The sequence below is a fragment of the Anguilla rostrata genome, chromosome 17 (assembly GCF_018555375.3).
Source record: "Anguilla rostrata isolate EN2019 chromosome 17, ASM1855537v3, whole genome shotgun sequence".
Taxonomy (NCBI): Eukaryota; Metazoa; Chordata; class Actinopteri; order Anguilliformes; family Anguillidae; genus Anguilla; species Anguilla rostrata.
The window spans coordinates 18,506,830-18,524,995 of record NC_057949.1 but is presented as its reverse complement, the minus strand read 5'-3'; the positions used below and the strand labels follow the sequence as shown (position 1 = coordinate 18,524,995).

Genomic DNA, 18,166 nt, shown 5'->3' with positions numbered 1-18,166 from the left:
TGAGGAGGGTTTATGTCAAGCAGACAAGCTGTTTGGATATGATGCTGTACTATTACTTTTGCATTTTAATAAATATTTTCCCCAAACTTCGGGACCAAAAGAACCATTGTTTCACACACTGCTACCCATAATGCAATTTACAATCACAATAAATTTGGCTTATGAGGTACTCTTTGATTGTTAAGTCACCTTGGTTTTCTATATTTGAGTCAGTGGGTAGCAAGGTCTCTTTCCCTCAATATGCGCAGTAGAGGCTGTTTCCCATTACTTCCTAGGCTTCACCCCCTAGCCCCTCCTACCCTCTCCTGTTTATATGTAGGCTCTATGCTCATCAGTGAGGACAGGCATCATGGCGATAGGGAGCATAAAAAGCAGCAGGTGTGTGGGACGCAGTTATGGTCTGCTCCAATTAATCAGAATTTAGGAAAGATTTGAATTAATTGAATTTTCAATTAATTAATTATTAGCAATAATAAATCATCACCACTTAATATCACTTAACAGTTCAGTTGAACCCGGGTTCAATCCCCGGCAGCGGCACTTCCGGCTTGGTCAGACGTTCCTATGAACACAACTGATAGTGTTCGCGGGTGGGAAGCCGGTTGCATTAGCGATTCCTCATCGTAGCGACTCCTACTGGTCGGTCAGGGCGCCTGTTCAGCAGGGAGGGGATCTGGGGGAGATAGCGTGAACCTCCACGCGCGTTATGCTCTACCAGTGAAACTCCTCGCTGTCAGGTGAAAAGAAGCGGCTGGCGTCTCCACATGTATCGGAGGAGCCATGTGGTAGTCTACACCCTCCCCATCGACCAGGACTGTGTGATACACACGGGGAATTGTTATAACGACTAAATTGGGGAGAAAATGGCAACAACAAAAAAAACGTTGGGCACAGTGAGAAACTTTGAACTGCCACATTTGCATTACAAATAATTATTACTGTAATATTGGTGTTATCAGTGAACTTTAATCAACTACTTTATGATGCCAATGTTTTAGCCACAATGGTTCCTTATTTTGTAATGTGGTTCGGCAAAACAAGACTGGGGGGGCCTCTCCTTCTTGGTGTTTTGGAAATCCACAGACAATATGAATCAGTATGCTTATCATGGAAAGAATCCAGCAAACAAAACCCAGAGTAATTTTTAGTCCCAAGAACATGCTAACGTGGAGAAACATAGATAGAATTCCTGTTGTTTACTTAGCAATCCTCCGGAGGAATCATTATTGTCCATTGCGCATAAACACTCAAAGTATTGTGTGCAAATGAATGTTATTGTCTCTGGTTTGTATGGACTCTCTGGAACAAAATGAACCCACCTATAAGCTTCTGTGACCAGTACTGGCCAAGCATCCTCTCACTATAGCCAATTGTGGATTTTTGAGACAATCCTCACAGCAGGGAATGCAAATTAATCCGCTGTTAGGTTATTTTTTCCATTGCGTCTACTCCAGCCAATCAGATTTTAAGACATGATTTCGGCAAGTATAGAACTATCAGGTTGTTCCTTTGGAATATTTATACAAATGCATCGCATTAGACAAATGCAAATGCATCGACAAATGCACCGCATTAGACAAATGCAAATGCATCGACAAATGCATCGCTTTGACTTCCTGAGAATGTAACTCTTTACAATTCCAAGATAAATATGCTCTTGACCTTATTACATCAACAACAACACCACATTATGAAAAATAATATTTACTGTATATAGAGAACACAAAAGTTTATTTATTGTATTTATTTATGTACAGGATTATTTAATCTAACATTTATTAAACTGCATTGAATTTATTTGATAATATTCAAATACAAAAATATGAAATAACATTTTATTGCTTTTTTATATTATTAATTTTATAAAAAGCACAATTAGCTGGATGAATTCAACATTATTATTATTTTAATTATTTACTGTTAATTTACACCTTTTTATTTATTTATTTATTTATTTAAAATAACTATTTAGAGATAATTTATATGCAATAAAAGGCTCGGTACCAATTCCCCTCCTCATCACTCCATCTACACAATAACACTAATTTTACACGGTCACAAGATTCGCCATCTGGTACAAGAGTTCTCCCAGAACTGAGTGAGCCTAAATTTAGCAAGGGGAAGTCGCTGTTTGGGCCTCCAACGCTCACTCGACAATGAGTAAATTAAAGATCTGGGCTGCGTTTCCGAGTTTCGATGTACCTTAACGTTCTACGAAGGTTTCTAAGGTATACATTTAAAAGGGAAACCGCTTTTTTACGAGTGTTTCTTAGACTATACCTTAACAGTTCCCTAAAGGGACACTTCCAAAGGTACGTCGTAAGTTGGAGCTGGCCTTCACTGTGGTGCAGAAAGGTTTATCAATCGATGCCAAGCGAATCAATTGTCTCACTTGTAAAGGCTTATGAATGACGTTTTAATATAACAAGTGTTGTCATAATCATTTTACATCAATCTAATATTGCAGAAGAGGAATCTATACCTACTAAAGATCATAAGCTAATCTCTTTAAGAGTCAAGACGAGACCTTGTGATAGTTTCAATAAAGACGTGCATATAGGCTACAAAAGATAAAATAAAGAGCATCACTCGGGACATATAAGCCATAGTCTGGGACTTCTTGGAAGCCCAGTAAAAAGGACATAGGCTACATATGGGTGAATTATTTTGTTCTTATTGAAACAAAGGTCTATAATGGTCATTTGTTTTTGTCACACAATATATAATCAACTGTAGCAGCATATCCAGTGATTCCCGCGGATTTTTCTCTGCAGTGCAAAAATGATCGTAGATGAAAGACAAAAGCACGTCTGTGGAAATTGATCATGATTAATTCTATACCGGGTATGCCTTATGAATAGGCCTACCTGTTAAAGTGATTGGGTTGTTCACCGAAAATCGGAAAACAACATGGTAAGAAAGAAATGTTCGGTAATGTTGATATTTACCCAGTGCTATTTTGTTCCAATCAGATTGGTTACCGCGACGCGGCGAGGGGGTCAAAGTTGAATTTTTGCCATCTCCCCCGCGGCCTCGCCGCGCCGCCGGCAATCCCAACATGCCTTGCGGGGTCTGGCCGCCACCTCTCATTCGCTTCTGTTCTATTTTTCTGCTTGTCCCGCGTCGTGATGACCTGTTTATACACATAAATATGCTCTAAAATGCTAAGTATACATGCTCTGATTTATATTTCATCCCTCTATTTCATAGTTCCCTCCCAGATATTTTATGAGCAGCTAAAACAAATACAAGCCTTTTCGTTTTTGTATTGTCCTCGCAGAAAAAAAAACAAAAAAACTGGAACCTGGGGAAAAGGCAAACTTAGTTTCGCTATGTTATTTTGCGGAGGGGGTGGGGTAAATTTGAAAATACGCCACAGAAAGATGTAGCCTATTGAATGGTGTAGAAGTGAATGCACCGAGCAGCGATTTGTTAGCTCGAGTGTTGGACGGTAGTTTTTAACCAACCTTGGTCCTAGCATACCAGGCAGTCAAGGGATCAGCCCCAGCATACCTTCACAAGATATTCAAACCCTACATGCCAGCCAGATCCCTCCGTTCTGCTACCTCAGGACGCCTAGCACCTCCCCCTCTTCGCACCTGCACTTCCAGAACACGTCTCCTGTCTGTTCTGGCCCCACGATGGTGGAATGACCTCCCTGTGGAGGTCAGAACAGCTGAGACTGTGACTCATTTCAAACGACGACTGAAGACCCACCTCTTCAGGCTGCACCTCTCCCCATCCCTCCCTTCCCCCCTGTAAATGACTAAACTTAGGGTTGTAACTAGGCAGCTGTTTCATAGGTGACTTAGGTGCATCAACTGTCTTAACGACTACTTGTATTTTTATTTATTTTTATTTTTCCATAGATTGCGTTGTTGCCGTTCTCGTTGTTAGTGTTAATCAGTCTAACCATCAGGGTCCAAGTTGTTACCGGTTGTTCCCTGTACTTGGACCGGTACTTCTCTCTAGGCCCTAGGGTCTAGGGGTTTCGTCATACTTGTTCCTGGTTATGGTTATACACTTTGTTGTACGTCGCTCTGGATAAGAGCGTCTGCCAAATGCCTGTAATGTAATGTAATGTAATGTAACCTCAGCCTATTTGACTTCACCGATGTCTTCGTTCGCCGTGCTTTCAAAAAGGGCTTGTTAATAAAAATCAGATAATCCACAGATCTTTAAAGAATCAGATTATTTAGTGGTCTTGCCGATGAAAATGCACCTATTTTATAAATGAAGTTGTAAGCAAGCCTTTATTGCACTTGTACTTCAAAGCCTCCGGTGTCCATGGCGTTGTGGTGTTCATATCCCTTCAAGATTAAACTGTTACGCTATATTTTTGATGATCAGCTGATTTTACTAAATCTGATCCTATAAATGTTTTGACGTGAATGACAAGACGACACGGGAATTCCCAATGGTTGATTACGGATTATTTATTATTATTATTATTATGATCATTACATATTCTTCATGAAATTGGCACGCTTGTTAACCAAGCAAATAAATTAATACAGTTTGAGATTGATTATTATGCAGGCTACGTTGCGATTTAACCTTATGGTAATTCTTTAAAGCGTTTACTTTCTCACGTATTTACATGAGTTAACGAAATATTACCAAATTAACAAACTGAAAAAGGTCTCTCACCAAGTATTCACTTAACCCATAATCAACAGTCGTGAACAAACGTGAAATACACGATGTAGTCCCACTGCAGACTGCGAGAACTACTAGGAATATAGAGCTTTAAGCAAGCCTTTGCGCGACACAAACGGGACCAGTGTAGACTCGCTACGCGCCGTGCCCTGCTGCTTCGCCGTGCTGCTTACGCTACGCGTGCGATGGGTGCCTGGTGTAACACCTTTCCTGAATGTATTTCCAGTAAACAGACCTGTATGCCAGATCTGTATGTTGTTATTTCCGGAATGAGTTATGTCGGTGTATCTGCATGAACGCCCATTCTTCTTTGTACGAGGGTGACGCAGCTTGAAATATTTGACGTTCACTTTTAATTTCCACAGCATTCTCACACCATAAAATGGCCACAATAAGTTCGACTGATCTCTGTGAGTAGCTACACAATTGTGTACTTGTTTTGTTAGGTGTAGGATTTAATCAAGACAATTTGAAATACTGAAAATTCGTAAACGAAACATTCATAATCAAACAAAAGATACATTTCAAAAACGATTATTTGCTCTCCGGATATTTAGTAGCCTATATGCTAGTCTATTCTTTTTTGACAGTTCCGGGTTTAGACGGCGACTTCGGGCTTATTTTAACTTCTTATTTTAACCTTCGTGCTATTACAGTTTCTCTTGGAAATTTTTAGAATTTTTAATAGTTAATTTATTGCGTGATGCTGTAGTTTGACATTCGATGAATGGAGGAGAGGATATTTTATATTTATGAATTCTCATAAGTGAAGAGAGTTCGGGGGAAAAGTGTTGAATTCACGATTAACATTAATTAAAGAGAGATAATAATAATAATAATAATAATAACAACAACAACAACAATAATAATCAAATAGTGTTGAGTGTAAGTGCATATTCTGAAATACTTGTTTTTGGTGACCAAGTACATCTATGTTATGGAAGTTTAATCCTATTCTGATAAATAATATCAGTATCCCCTATAATTTGCTCATTTTGAAGGATATTATATTTGCAGTTTTATATGCTATGTGTATTCCATTTTTCTGTTATTGTTCTTATAATAAATAATGGCTCACTTAGTAACAGGGGATGTTAAGAGAGAGGAGGGTCCATGTGGAAGACACAGCCCTGAAAAAGAGCGTCCAAACAGTAAGTTAATACCACTGATCTGTATTGCACTGTGTCATGTTGGCCGTAAAACATAATAAGTCTCTTGAGTGACATTTTTTTTCTAACTCATCCTGAATTGTCTTTTGAGATATAAAATAGCTGATAGACAGTAAATGTAATTTATGAAAAATTATTATAATCATATTTCAAATAGTTCAGGGAATATTCTAACAATTTAAAGATTAATTATGACATTCAAAACAATCTATTTTTGCACCACACTTAAAGTTAATTCACCAGAAGTGACAGTTTTTAATTGTAAAACCAGAATGTGGATTTTTAAATCACTTTTTACCTCTTTGTATTTTTTTTTTTTTTTTTGTATTTCATATGATTCCCCTACTCAGTGAATAGTTGAGTTTGTTGTGGAACCCAAAGTGCTTCCTGTGCTGTATCTCATTCGTTTATTTATGAAAGTATTTACATCAGGTGATACCCAATCTTTGCCCATTTAAGTGAAAAATATTTATTTTTATGAACTGGCAAAAATGTATTCAAAGTAAGTTTGCAGTTAAATTAAAATATAAGGCTTTGATGTTGTCTTATAGCAAAGATTGTGTCTTACTTTGCAGTGTCTGATCTGAGGATAATGCTGCTGGGGAGGTCTGGAGAACTGAAGAGCAAAGTGGGAAATATCATCCTGGGGAGAGAGGCTTTTGAAACTGAGCCCTCCTTCTTTTCAGTAAAACAGCAATGTGAGATAGCCAGGGGACTGGTGTACGGGAAACATGTGACTGTGATCAACACTCCTGACTTACTGCATCCCCAGATCTCTCAGCTTGAAATAAACAAGGAGATTGAGTTGTGTGTCTGTCTGTCTAACCCTGGGCCCCATGTGATTCTGCTGGTGCTGCAGCCTGAGAGATTTACAGAAACAGACAGTGACAGAATGAGGAAGATTCTGACCACTTTGGGTGATCAGGCCTTTAACTACACAATGGTACTGATCACCCACGAAGGCAAAAAAACAAATGATTGTACTGATGAACAAAGGGATCCCATTGAGTTGTTTATCAAAGAATGCAGAGTAAGGTTTCACTGGTTCGGCAATATAGACAAGACCGACCATGCTCAGATTAGTACATTTATGGAAAGTGTTAACAGAGTAGTGAAGGAGGACGAAGGAAGATACCTCATCTGTGAGACATATAAGGAGGCAGAATCAGGTACACATTCAACACCAGTGACTGGAAGTGAGCAAGATATGGAGAGAGCAAATAGCAAGAGAGAAGACCAGAAAACCCAGGAAGAAAAAATGGACATTTCCCGTGAGTATATGTAATAAACAGTTTAGGTAAAACCTAAAAAACAATTTGATTTCTGTAATATTCGGTCGATCGCAGCCAGGGTCTTTCTGTATTGAGTTCTCATGTTCTTCCGTGTCTGTGTGGGTTTCCTCTGGGTACTCCTGTTCCCACCCACAGTCGAGAGATATTCAGGTTTGGCTAATTGGAGGCTCTAAGTTGCCTGTAGGTATGAGTGTGAGTGAATGGTGCGTGTGCCCTCAGATGGATTGGCGGCCAGTTTAGAATTTATTCCTGTCTCTCGCCCAGTGCATGCTGGGACAGGCTGTAGATCCCCCCCATTAATGGATCATGGATGGATGAATACTAGGTCTTGCTGCATTTCAGCTTGTGTAATCCGCTATTAAATCATGTTTTGCTTGGTATTTTTTCCACTAATTTCAATTCAATTCAGTTCATTCGAATGACCACACAGGCACAACTGGTGGAATTTCCTCTTGGTACAGCATCAAAATCAAATCAGTTTCTAACAATAGACTAACACAATCTCATGACCTATATTAAACACCAAGTTTGGCTGTATTTCTTTCTATACGGTGTGTATTCCATATTTTGTATGATATTTCTTGCGTATTACAACCTTTGAGTTACAAGCCCAGTTCCTTACAGTGCTGCCTACCTCACCAGAGCAGGACATGTTTAGGCCAGGCAGGGCTCCTCAGGGTAACACTGCAGTAGTTCCTCTCCTATCAGTTTCTGGTTATCAGTGAGTGATGCGCCTCTCCTCCTGTTGTAGTCATTTGTGACCTGTAGTGCATCAGACGTGGACATGCTTTGGCTGCAGTGAGGCATGTGTGTGGTGCATTTGTGAGTCAGAAACCTAATCTGAGGATTCTAGAGTGGGGAGAAAAAAATGTGGGAGATGGGTGGGAGGGCTCCGAACAATACAAAATAAACCAATATCTCACATATTGTACCAACTCTGATGTATTTTTTCTTTAACAGATATACCCCAGCAGAGGAAAATTAGTATTGATGAACCCCCAATGAGTGAGTAAAGTTAGCAGAGCTACATGGCATACACACGGGTCTGTGCAGAGAACAGTCAGACTTCTTCCATAGTATCATAAATTGAAGAGACAATGACAAATTGCTTTGGATGATTTATTGAGCAAAATTGTCTACAGCTGGCAAAGGTTACATTATATGTATACCACTTACTGAAACAGCATTCAAGTCATTAATGGAACTATGAAATTCTATGAAATGAGGAAGACCCATTTCAATAGCTGCCACTGTAGGTGGAATTCATGAAAGTATGGCCACTGATGCTGGTAATGGGGCCTAATGTTATATAAGGTGCCATGGTAACAGCTTGGAGAATAAAATCCTTGCACATCATCGCAGAGCAAAAATGAACTTAAACTCAACTAGCGGGCATTCTTAGTTGACAGAGGAATAGTTCCATGTGTATCAAACTGTCTGTGCCTAACACATGCTGAGTTAACATGCTTTCTCTCACAGTAACCCTGGTGTCCTACTTTGCAGTGTCTGAGCTGAGGATTGTGCTGCTGGGGAGGTCTGGAGAAGTAAAGAGTAAAGTGGGAAATATCATCCTGGGCAGAGAGGTTCTTTCAGTAGGACATCAGTGTGAGAGGGCACGAGGTCTGGTGAATGGGAGGTCTGTGGCTCTAATCAACACTCCAGATTTACTGGACCCTAAGCTCCCTGACAGGAAATTATACTATCAGATAGAGAGGTGTGTTACCCTGTCTGCCCCAGGTCCTCATGCATTTCTGCTGGTGCTGGAGAAGGTGGGGTTTACAGATGGTGATAGAAAAAGACTAGAGAGAATCCTGAACATTTTAAGTGATGAGGCCTTTAAGTACTCAGTGGTACTGCTCATACATGGGAGTAAAAAAAAAAAAAAACTTGTTAATTCTGTTAGTGGAGTTGTCCAAAAGTGTGGTGGAAGGAGTCACAAATTAATCAACACAGAAGAGATTAATTACACCCAGGTTTCTACATTAATGGAGCAAATAGAGCAGATGGTGGAGAAGAATGGAGGAGGTTTCCTCCGCTGTGAGATGTTCAAGGAGCCAGAATCAGCTGCGCTAGGAGCGATAGAGGGCTCACTGATGGGGACTGAACAGAAGATGGAGAGGAAGCAGAAACCACAGGCACGGCCTAGAGAACAACAGCAAATGGGAAAAGGAGAAAAAGGTAAAAATAAAAATAAAAATGTCATTATGAAATTAGTTTGTGTGACTAACGGTGAGACTTGATTAATAGTCACGTTAACCCTTCATGCTTTGAAACAAGATGAATTAAGATTAATGAAACCTGAAAGAAAATCTGGCCTTTTATTGGCTACAGCAAATGTATGCACATCACTCAGAACTGACTTTAATAAAATAAGATAATGGTCACAAGATAACAGACTGTTCCTCTTTATTCCAGTGGCTGAGGGTGACAGACTGAACTTGGTGTTGTTTGGGAGCAGTGGAGCTGGGAAGACTTCTGCAGGAAACGCCATTCTGGGACAGAGGGGGTCCAGTGTGGATCCCAGCCCCTCTTCAGTGTGTGAGAGGAGAGAGGGAGAAGTGTGCGGTCGCCTGGTTACCTTGGTGGAAATGCCAGCTCTGTGTGAATCACAGCTCTCTGCATCCACTGTGTCTCGCCTCTGTGCCTCTCTCTGTGGCCCTGGAGTTCATGCCTTCCTCCTGGTCTCACCATCTGCTCCCCTCACTGGTGAAGACAAGGCAGAAGTAACTAGGATTCAGGAGATATTTGGCTCAAGAGTGACTGATTACATGATGGTCCTTTTTACCCATGAACATCCAGATGCTCAACCTGTTCTTGACATTCTGCAGCAGAATGAAGATACTCGGGAGCTTCTGGAGATCTGCAGCAACAGGTTCTGTGTTTTCAACAGCCAGGACATTGCGAATAACCCAATAGTTCCAAAGCTTCTAAAGGCTGTAGAGGAGATGAAAGGAAGAACAGAAAGCTGCTTTTCCTTGGATATGTACTTGGAGGCACAGCTAGAGAAGGTCCGAGAGCTGGAGGCCATGTACAAGACTGAGCTAGAGGAGAAGGACAGAAAGATCAGAGAATTAGAACAAAATATTAAGGGGACATCACTGGGTAAGTGTGAAGGTGTTCATTATTTGTTTATAATCTTAAGTATGATAATTACATCAGAATAATGTAATACCCTTAGCAAAGTAATGACAATGCATTTCAGAGTGCATTACAGACAATGGCTGATAATTTCTCACTGAGATAGTACTGGAATAGAATGAAAAGTTGCAGCTATTGCTATAAGGTATTTCTGGGAAAAATAGCCCCTTTTGAATCTTGACATTTGACACTCATAATGTAACCTTGGAGTAATGACCATTGGCCTACTTTTGAAAAAAAAAATTACAGAAAAACTATTTTCACTCCACTTTCATATATACAAAAACTGATTTACTTATAGATTAGACCACAATAAAGCATTACAAGAATAAGAACAATGAGAACAATCATCAGCTGCTGTTCATGTCACGAAATGTAAATAAAATGTCAGATTGTGTAAATTCATCCATCCATCCATTATCTATACCTGCTTATCCTGAGCAGGGTCACGGGGGGTGCTGGAGCCTATCCCAGCGTGCGTTGGGTGAGAGGCAGGAACACACCCTGTACAGGCCACCAATCTATCACAGGGCACACATACCATTCACTCACACACTCATACCTATGGGCAATTTAGAGTCTCCAATCAGCCTACCTGCATGGAAAACATGCAAACTCTACACAGAAAGGCCCCAAGATTCAAACCTGCGGCCTTCTTGCTGTGAGGCAACAGCGCTACACACTGCACCATCTGAAATCCTCCTCCAGGGCCTGGGTTTAACCAACCCCCCCCCCCAATTGTCTCAAAACAGCTTTGTAATTTTTTACAATTTCTTTTTTTATTATTTAAAAAATGTTTACCTACGTTGTTCTGATGTGCACTGCCAAACTACACAGTGGGGTCTCTTGTACTTTTTGTTCAACAGTACTATTAATAGGGGGTGACTGACTGATTAAAGCAAGGGGGGCAAACCCTTGTCCTGGAGTGCTGGTCAGTGTGTTGGTTTTTGTTTCAACCAATGACCTTAGTTTTTTCAGATGCAGACATGACATATTCTGCACAAGAAACTACATCTTATGTATCAAACAGGCACACAGGGCTGGAAACAAAGTATGCATGTTATCTACGTGAGTCATTGCCAGGTGCGCTTTTCTCTTTAATGCATATGCATTTAATGGAGGATCGCGCAAATAATGGATGGAGATATCATGTGTGGATGCTTATGTATTCCGCTGAATTTACAAAAGTTCACTTAATTAGGGTCAATTTTTTGTGTGAAACTTCTCTGTCTCGATAGGGCTGGTATAAATCACAGCAAATCAGGGACACAGGTATAGGCCTGAAAGATGCACTAAGGGAATCTTTGCAACAAGAATCACTTCTGAATCACTTGACTTCTGAATGTGTAAGATAGGCTTCACAAATGACACACTGACATAGGTCCCTCCTGACAATGCAGCAGTAAACTCCAAGAGAGAATGGAGAGCCTTTTTAATGGACATTCATTTGAGTGCATTTGAGTAAACTATCTATTTGACAGTCAAACATACAATAATAATTTGTGCTTTGAGAATGAATCTGCCTAATAGATCTACAGTACCAATTTTAACATTCTTTTTCATAAAAAGTTCATTGTTCAAGTACTGTTACTTTTCAGAACCTCCACAACAGAAGTTTAGTTACTGTCATATGGTCACCTTAAGGCCAGTTTGAGGTCCATCGACTGAGTGTCCTGAGCCTACAGGGCTTGAGTTTGAAACCCGTGAGACATACAGTCTGAAAATATTCATAGTTTTTTATAATGCTCTTAATTCTCTGAAATTCCTCTCTGAATTATGCTGTTTCTTCATTTTGCAGGTGTTGAGTGTAAAGATCAGAACTCGGACTGTGTAAGGATAGTGCTCGTGGGGAAGACAGGAAGTGGGAAAAGTGCCACAGGAAACACCATACTGCAGAGGGAGGAATTCAAGTCTGAGCTCGGTTCATCATCAGTGACAACCTGCTGTAAGAAAGGCATAGGAGAAGTAGCAGGCAGGCATGTTGCTGTAGTTGACACACCAGGTCTCTTTGACACAGAAATGACTAATGAGAAGGTCCAGCAGAAAATAGCCGAATGCATCTCCTTTTTGGCCCCAGGACCTCATGTGTTTCTCGTGGTTGTAGAGGTTGGAAGATTCACAAAGGAGGAGAAGGACACATTGCAGCTCATTCAGAGTACCTTTGGTAAAAACGCTGAAATGTTCACCATGGTCTTGTTCACAAAAGGGGATGCTCTTAAAAATGAATCAATTCAAAGTTACGTTGACAGGAGCAATGCTACTGTCCAGAATCTGATTCAAGACTGTGGAAACAGGTTTCATGTCTTCAATAATGAAGACAAGAGCAATCGCTCCCAAGTGTCTGAGCTGCTGGATAAGATAGACATGATGGTGAAGAAGAACGGAGGTGGCTACTACACCAATGAGATGTTCCAGGAGGCAGAACTAACCATTAAGAAAGAGTGTGAAAGAATATTGAGAGAGAAGGAGGAAGAGATGCAGAGAGAGAAAGAACTGTTGAGGGCAAAACATGAAGAGGAGATGAAAAAAATGCAGAACAGAATGGAAGAGCAGAGACTTCAAGAAGAGAATGAAAGAAACCGTCGGGAAAAAGAGCTGAAAGACAAAGAAGAACATTTAAGGAAAGAGCGTGAAGAGTGGAAAAAAAGAGAGCAGGAGGAAAAAGAAAGAAGAGATGAGGAAGAGAAAAAGAAAAAGGAAAAACAAGAATTAGAGTGGAAGGGGGAAATGGATAAGATAGAGAAAGAGAGAACTAGAATGGAAGAGGAGTGGAAACGTAGGGAAGATGAGGAAAAAAAGAGGGTAGAAAGAGAGGAGAAACAGAGACAAGAGATGATAGAAAAACAAAGCAGAGAAAGGAAAGAATTTGAGGAAAAGCAAGCAGAAGAAAAGGAAAAGAGAGATAGAGAGCAGAAGGAGATGAAAAACCGTGAGAAGAAAGAAAGAAGGGAGTGGGCACAGAAAATGAAAGAGGCAGAAAAAGAGAAAAAAGAGATACAAGAAGACATGAAGAAAAGAGCTGAGGAATGGGAACAGGAAAGAAAAATGGAACAGATAAAGAAAGAGGAAGAAGAGAAGAAAAGGAAACAGAAAGAAGAGCAAGAGAGAAGAGAGTGGGATGAGAAACAAAAGAAAATGAGGGATGAGTTTGAGAAAGAAAGGGAACAAGAAAGACAAAAGAGAGAAAAGGAAAGGAGAGGTAAAGAGGAAATCGAGAGGGATCTTGAAGAAAAGAAAAGGCAGTTGAAAAAACAAGAAGAGGAATGGGACAAGGAAAGAAATGCAGAGAGAGAGAAAAGATATAAAGAGGATGAGCAGAGAAGAGAGGATGAGAGGAAAAAGATAGCACAGCTGCAGGAGGAATTTGAGAGGGAACGAGAAGCAGAGAACCGGAAGAGAAAGAAGGATGATCAGGCCAGGAGAGAAAGAGAAGAAAAAGAACGTAAAGAAATGGAGGAAGACTACAAAAGCAAAATGAAAGAAATGGAGAGGAATTATGAAGAAAAAGCAAGAAAACAAGCAGAGGAATCTAATGATTTTAAAAAGAAATTTAATGACCTGGAAGAGACTTTGAAGAAGTTGAAGGAGAAACACCAAAAAGAAATTGATGACTTGAAAGCGAGTGGCAATTGTGTAATACTGTAAAGCTGCAACAGGCATGCTTTCCTGTGAAGGGCACTGAAACATAACATTACCCAAATTGTGCATTTCACTAATGTGAAATGTACCAATTGGACAAAAAGCAGGATTTTGAAACCATGAATATCAGGACATTTTTTTAATTCATGCTTTTTCCCCTAAATAGCTAATCATACCCACACTGCAATGCTCATCATAACCTCATCATATCGATTTGAGAGAACTCAGACAGAACTCAGAACAGACACTTTCTGAAGCATGTGATGCTGTCTTTCAGATGAGATGTTAAACCGAGGTTCTGACTCACTGTGGTCATTAAAGATCCCATGACACGTATCGCTAAGAGTAGGGGGTTCCCCGGTGTCCTGGCTAAATCCCAGGTCTGGCTGTCACAAATTGCCACCAAAATCATCCCCAGATTTAATTGGCTAAAATATGTTCTCTCCCTCTCCACCTTCGCTAATGTGTGGTGAGCTTTCTGGTGCAAAATGGCTTCCATGCATCACCCAGGTGGGTGCTATGCAATGGTGGTGGGTGAGGTGAGTTCCCCCGAGTGTAAAGCACTTTGAGCATTCGAAAGGTGCTATATAAATGCTATAAGGATATTATTATTATATATCAAGCCACTTCTTCTTAAACCACAGTTTGCAAGTTGGGCTCGCTCAAACATGAGCAAGAGGAAAACAGGGTGGCAAACTTCAGTCTTATAGTGATGACAGTATAGTATAGTATGGGTGGAGATTGTTGTCACGGACTGAGGTGGAGCGGATGGGGGATGGTGTAAGCATGTGATCTCAGTCATTTGAGTGTGGCTCAAGTCAAATAGTTTTTAGTTTTTTAGTTTAGTTTTATTATTTTTGCACAATTTAAAAAATACACAAAAATGACGAAGATAACAAATAATATACAGTGCAGGGAGAGGCAGAAAACCCAGTGGGCTTATTTGAAGCCTCCACCTAAATAATGTTAAATATTATAAAGAACATAAACTTCACATACAGAAAATAATATAACTACATAAAAGTGGTGGCAAACTAATAGTAACAAAATATAAATAGCAACAATAACCTTGCATTCGACATTTGGGGGGCAAATATGCCCAGGGTTGGGGTGGAGAGTGAGAGGGTATTTATAACAAAACAAAAAAATCAGATGAACAAACACCTTCACCCTTCCCCCTCACAGGATCTGGGCTAAAAGAACAAACTAAAACAAAAACAAATGACAGCAAAAACACCTATAAGCACCTGGGCTGATTAGTTAATGCAGCCCAGGTGCATGTGCGCTCTCCACCACTCGGCGTTCTCAAGACCAGCTTCTCCGGTAAACCAGATGCTACACATATGCACTAGAGTCATATAGTGAATGATCTGAGCATTATTTTTGGTGTGACAACCGAACCAGCTCCACTGTGTCTCCTGCTAGACCTCCTGGATGTTCAAATCGGACATGACAAATACGAAAAGCAAGAGACTGTTTAACATCCTGATTTTTTATTTCTTTTTTATATACATCCTTTGTGTTCTTGATCATGGACTCAGTCTCAACAAAGAAGTCATGGTATAAGCACATGATTATACTATATTTCATATAAGGACATTATACCAAATGACCTGTGTTCTGCATTCATCCTCGGATGTTTTCTACAGTGTATGGGATCCCTACGTGAATTTTGTTGGCCCTGTTGTTGCCACTTCACTTCTTTTAAGATTCCCCAACTCAGCCTAGCTTCTTAAACCATAGTGCATTGCTTGTATATTATTATTCAAGTAACCTGTATGTATTCCTGATTAATTAAGGCTGTCTATTCTGTTCTGTGCTACTGCATCTACTTTTTTATTTTAATGTGTGAGGGGGACTATATATAAAAAGTTCAGTAACATCTATATGGTGAGACCTGTAGAGTAGCAATGCTTTAAAAATAAAATAAAAAATTATTATTTTACATTTTAATCTCATGAACTGCGCTGATTCAAGTAGTGGCGTGTCTTATTAGCTGCATCAAATGGTTAGAAAATACGATTAGTCTATAATTGCCCTTTTCAGACAGCAGTTATTCAACGGTCAGAAATGTGTGTTGTTCACATCCCTACTTTAAATATTGTTTATTTCAGCTTGCAAGTTTTGAACAAAATGTGTACAAAATTCAACAAAATGTGAACTGATTTATTTCCAAGGAAATGGTTATGTCTTTGTGTGTGTGTGTGTGTGTGTGTGTGTGTGGATGGGTGGTTGGGTGTGTGTTAAGTTGCATTCATCATCTGTGCATTGCATATACAGTAGACCATGGTGTAGTAACCTTTGTAAGATCTGGGTTTATGATTTGTTTGTATGCATTGGTTGTTTGTTCGGGTCCCGATGTAAAACCCTGTCATGACAGAGAAGGCTCCCCTGTGTGGGTGGGGATGGCAGATTTAAGCTGTGCGCAGTGATTACCTCATTACGCACAGGTGCAGCCACTCCTGTTCCTGGGTCCAATTAGCCTGGCCAATTATCTAATTATTAACCAATTATCCAATTGGCCAGGTCTAATTAGCTTGACCCAGGGCAGGTGTGGCTGCTTAAACCAGCCATCCCCACACCACAGAAGCATTGGAAACTTTACGGTCCATCGAAGATTTAGTAATCAAGTAAATGTGGAGCAGTGGTGGTACAACAAATCTCACTATATCGACAAGAAATTCTCTGACCGTTATCAGAGAGTTCTTTATACAGGCAATTGAGTCAAGATTCCGGAACACTTTTGAAAAAAATACATCAACACAAATCTTAAAACATTTTTTGATTCGGGGATCTTGGCCGAACATGAATTTAATTTAATTTATAAAGCAATTCCAATTAGGCCAGTTTTCTATACTGTCTAACATCCAGAGAGACTGGGCTTGCCGCCCTGGCGCCTCTTAGTGGCAGGAATAGGAAGTCTCACAGAGAATAAGTAATAGTATGTGGATTACCATATTGCGCCATTGGTTATGACTCTTCAATCATAACTGGAGGGTACGTCAGATTTCTAACAAAAAATAAAGCAATTGACTCCAGTTAATGCAACAGACCTACTAGTGACACTTGATGTATCTACGCTTTATACTAATATTCCCATGACCTAGGCTTATCTGCATTATAGAAATACTTTCACACGAGATGTCCATTCCCCATCTACCCAGCTGCTATTGTCCTAATCTAGTCTTGACCAAGTATTATATCCTTTTTTAATCTAATTATTTTCTGCAACTACAGAGCTCTGCCAGGGGTTCAGCAATGGCCCCGATCTATGCCATTTATGGGCAATTTTGAAGAAAAGTATGTTTACAAAGACCTCCCCTTCAAACAATACATTAGTTATTGGAGAAGATATATCAATGGTGTTCTCTTGATATGTTCAGTTCCAGAAGAACCACTACAGGAGTTTGTCATCTTATTTTAAAAGCTGTGTACCATCAATCATATTTACAGTAGATATTCCTCCAGGAAGGCGCAGATCTCTTTTTTTGATGACACTTTTTTTCAAGAACAGAAACAAACTCAGCACAACTCTAGATAGAAAACCAGTAGTTAATCTCCTCCTAGCAAACAGCTTTTAAGTCTTTCAAAAAAGGTCATGTCCATCGAGTGAACAGAATCTGTGACAGAGATGAAGACTGTGAAAAACACTGTGGTGAAATGGAGCATTTTACTGTAAGACAAGGGCCTGCCTCTGCCTAGAGTCATGAATGAACTGTGCAAAACAAAAGGTTGACTGCAAGATTAAAAATACAAGAAAAACCAAAGAAAATTGAATTCTCAGTGATTTGTCCTCTAACATATGGTCTTGAAAAGAACCAGCATCTCTCTCCACCTTCACTGATGTGTGTGCGAGTGTTCTGGTACAAAATGGCTGCCGTGCATAACCCAGGTGGGTAGCCAAACATTTTATTCTAGCAAATCACAATATACATGCACTGAAATATATAGGCTTTGAAGCAGTTCATCTTGGACATTAATACAAAGAATAAAGTATATAATAAACAGACAAATATGGCAGTGTAACCTGTTTCTGAATAATCAAAATAGTACTTTAGCCACAGGAGGGGGCACTATCCATTAATTCCAAATATGTTCCGCCTTGATGAGAATTTGATTGCCAATAAATGACCTTTAAATATTTTAAATAAAAAGTTGTAAATTAACATTGATTAATTAAAATAAGAATAATATTGAATGTATCTACTAATTTTGCCTTTATCTGTATACATTAACAAAAATAATGCTTTTAAAATTTATTTTATCTGA

The 18,166-nt window shown here is 39.7% G+C and overlaps 1 protein-coding gene across 1 annotated transcript in view; it reads left to right on the top strand.

The window, feature by feature from the left end:
- LOC135244080 (uncharacterized) overlaps positions 1–18,166 on the top strand; it is a 126,982-nt gene that overhangs the window by 73,353 nt on the left and 35,463 nt on the right. The window contains exon 6 of the mRNA XM_064316278.1: positions 12,057–13,899. Within this exon, the coding sequence (XP_064172348.1) occupies positions 12,057–13,899 (1,843 nt within the window). The remainder of the gene's footprint in view (positions 1–12,056; positions 13,900–18,166) is intronic.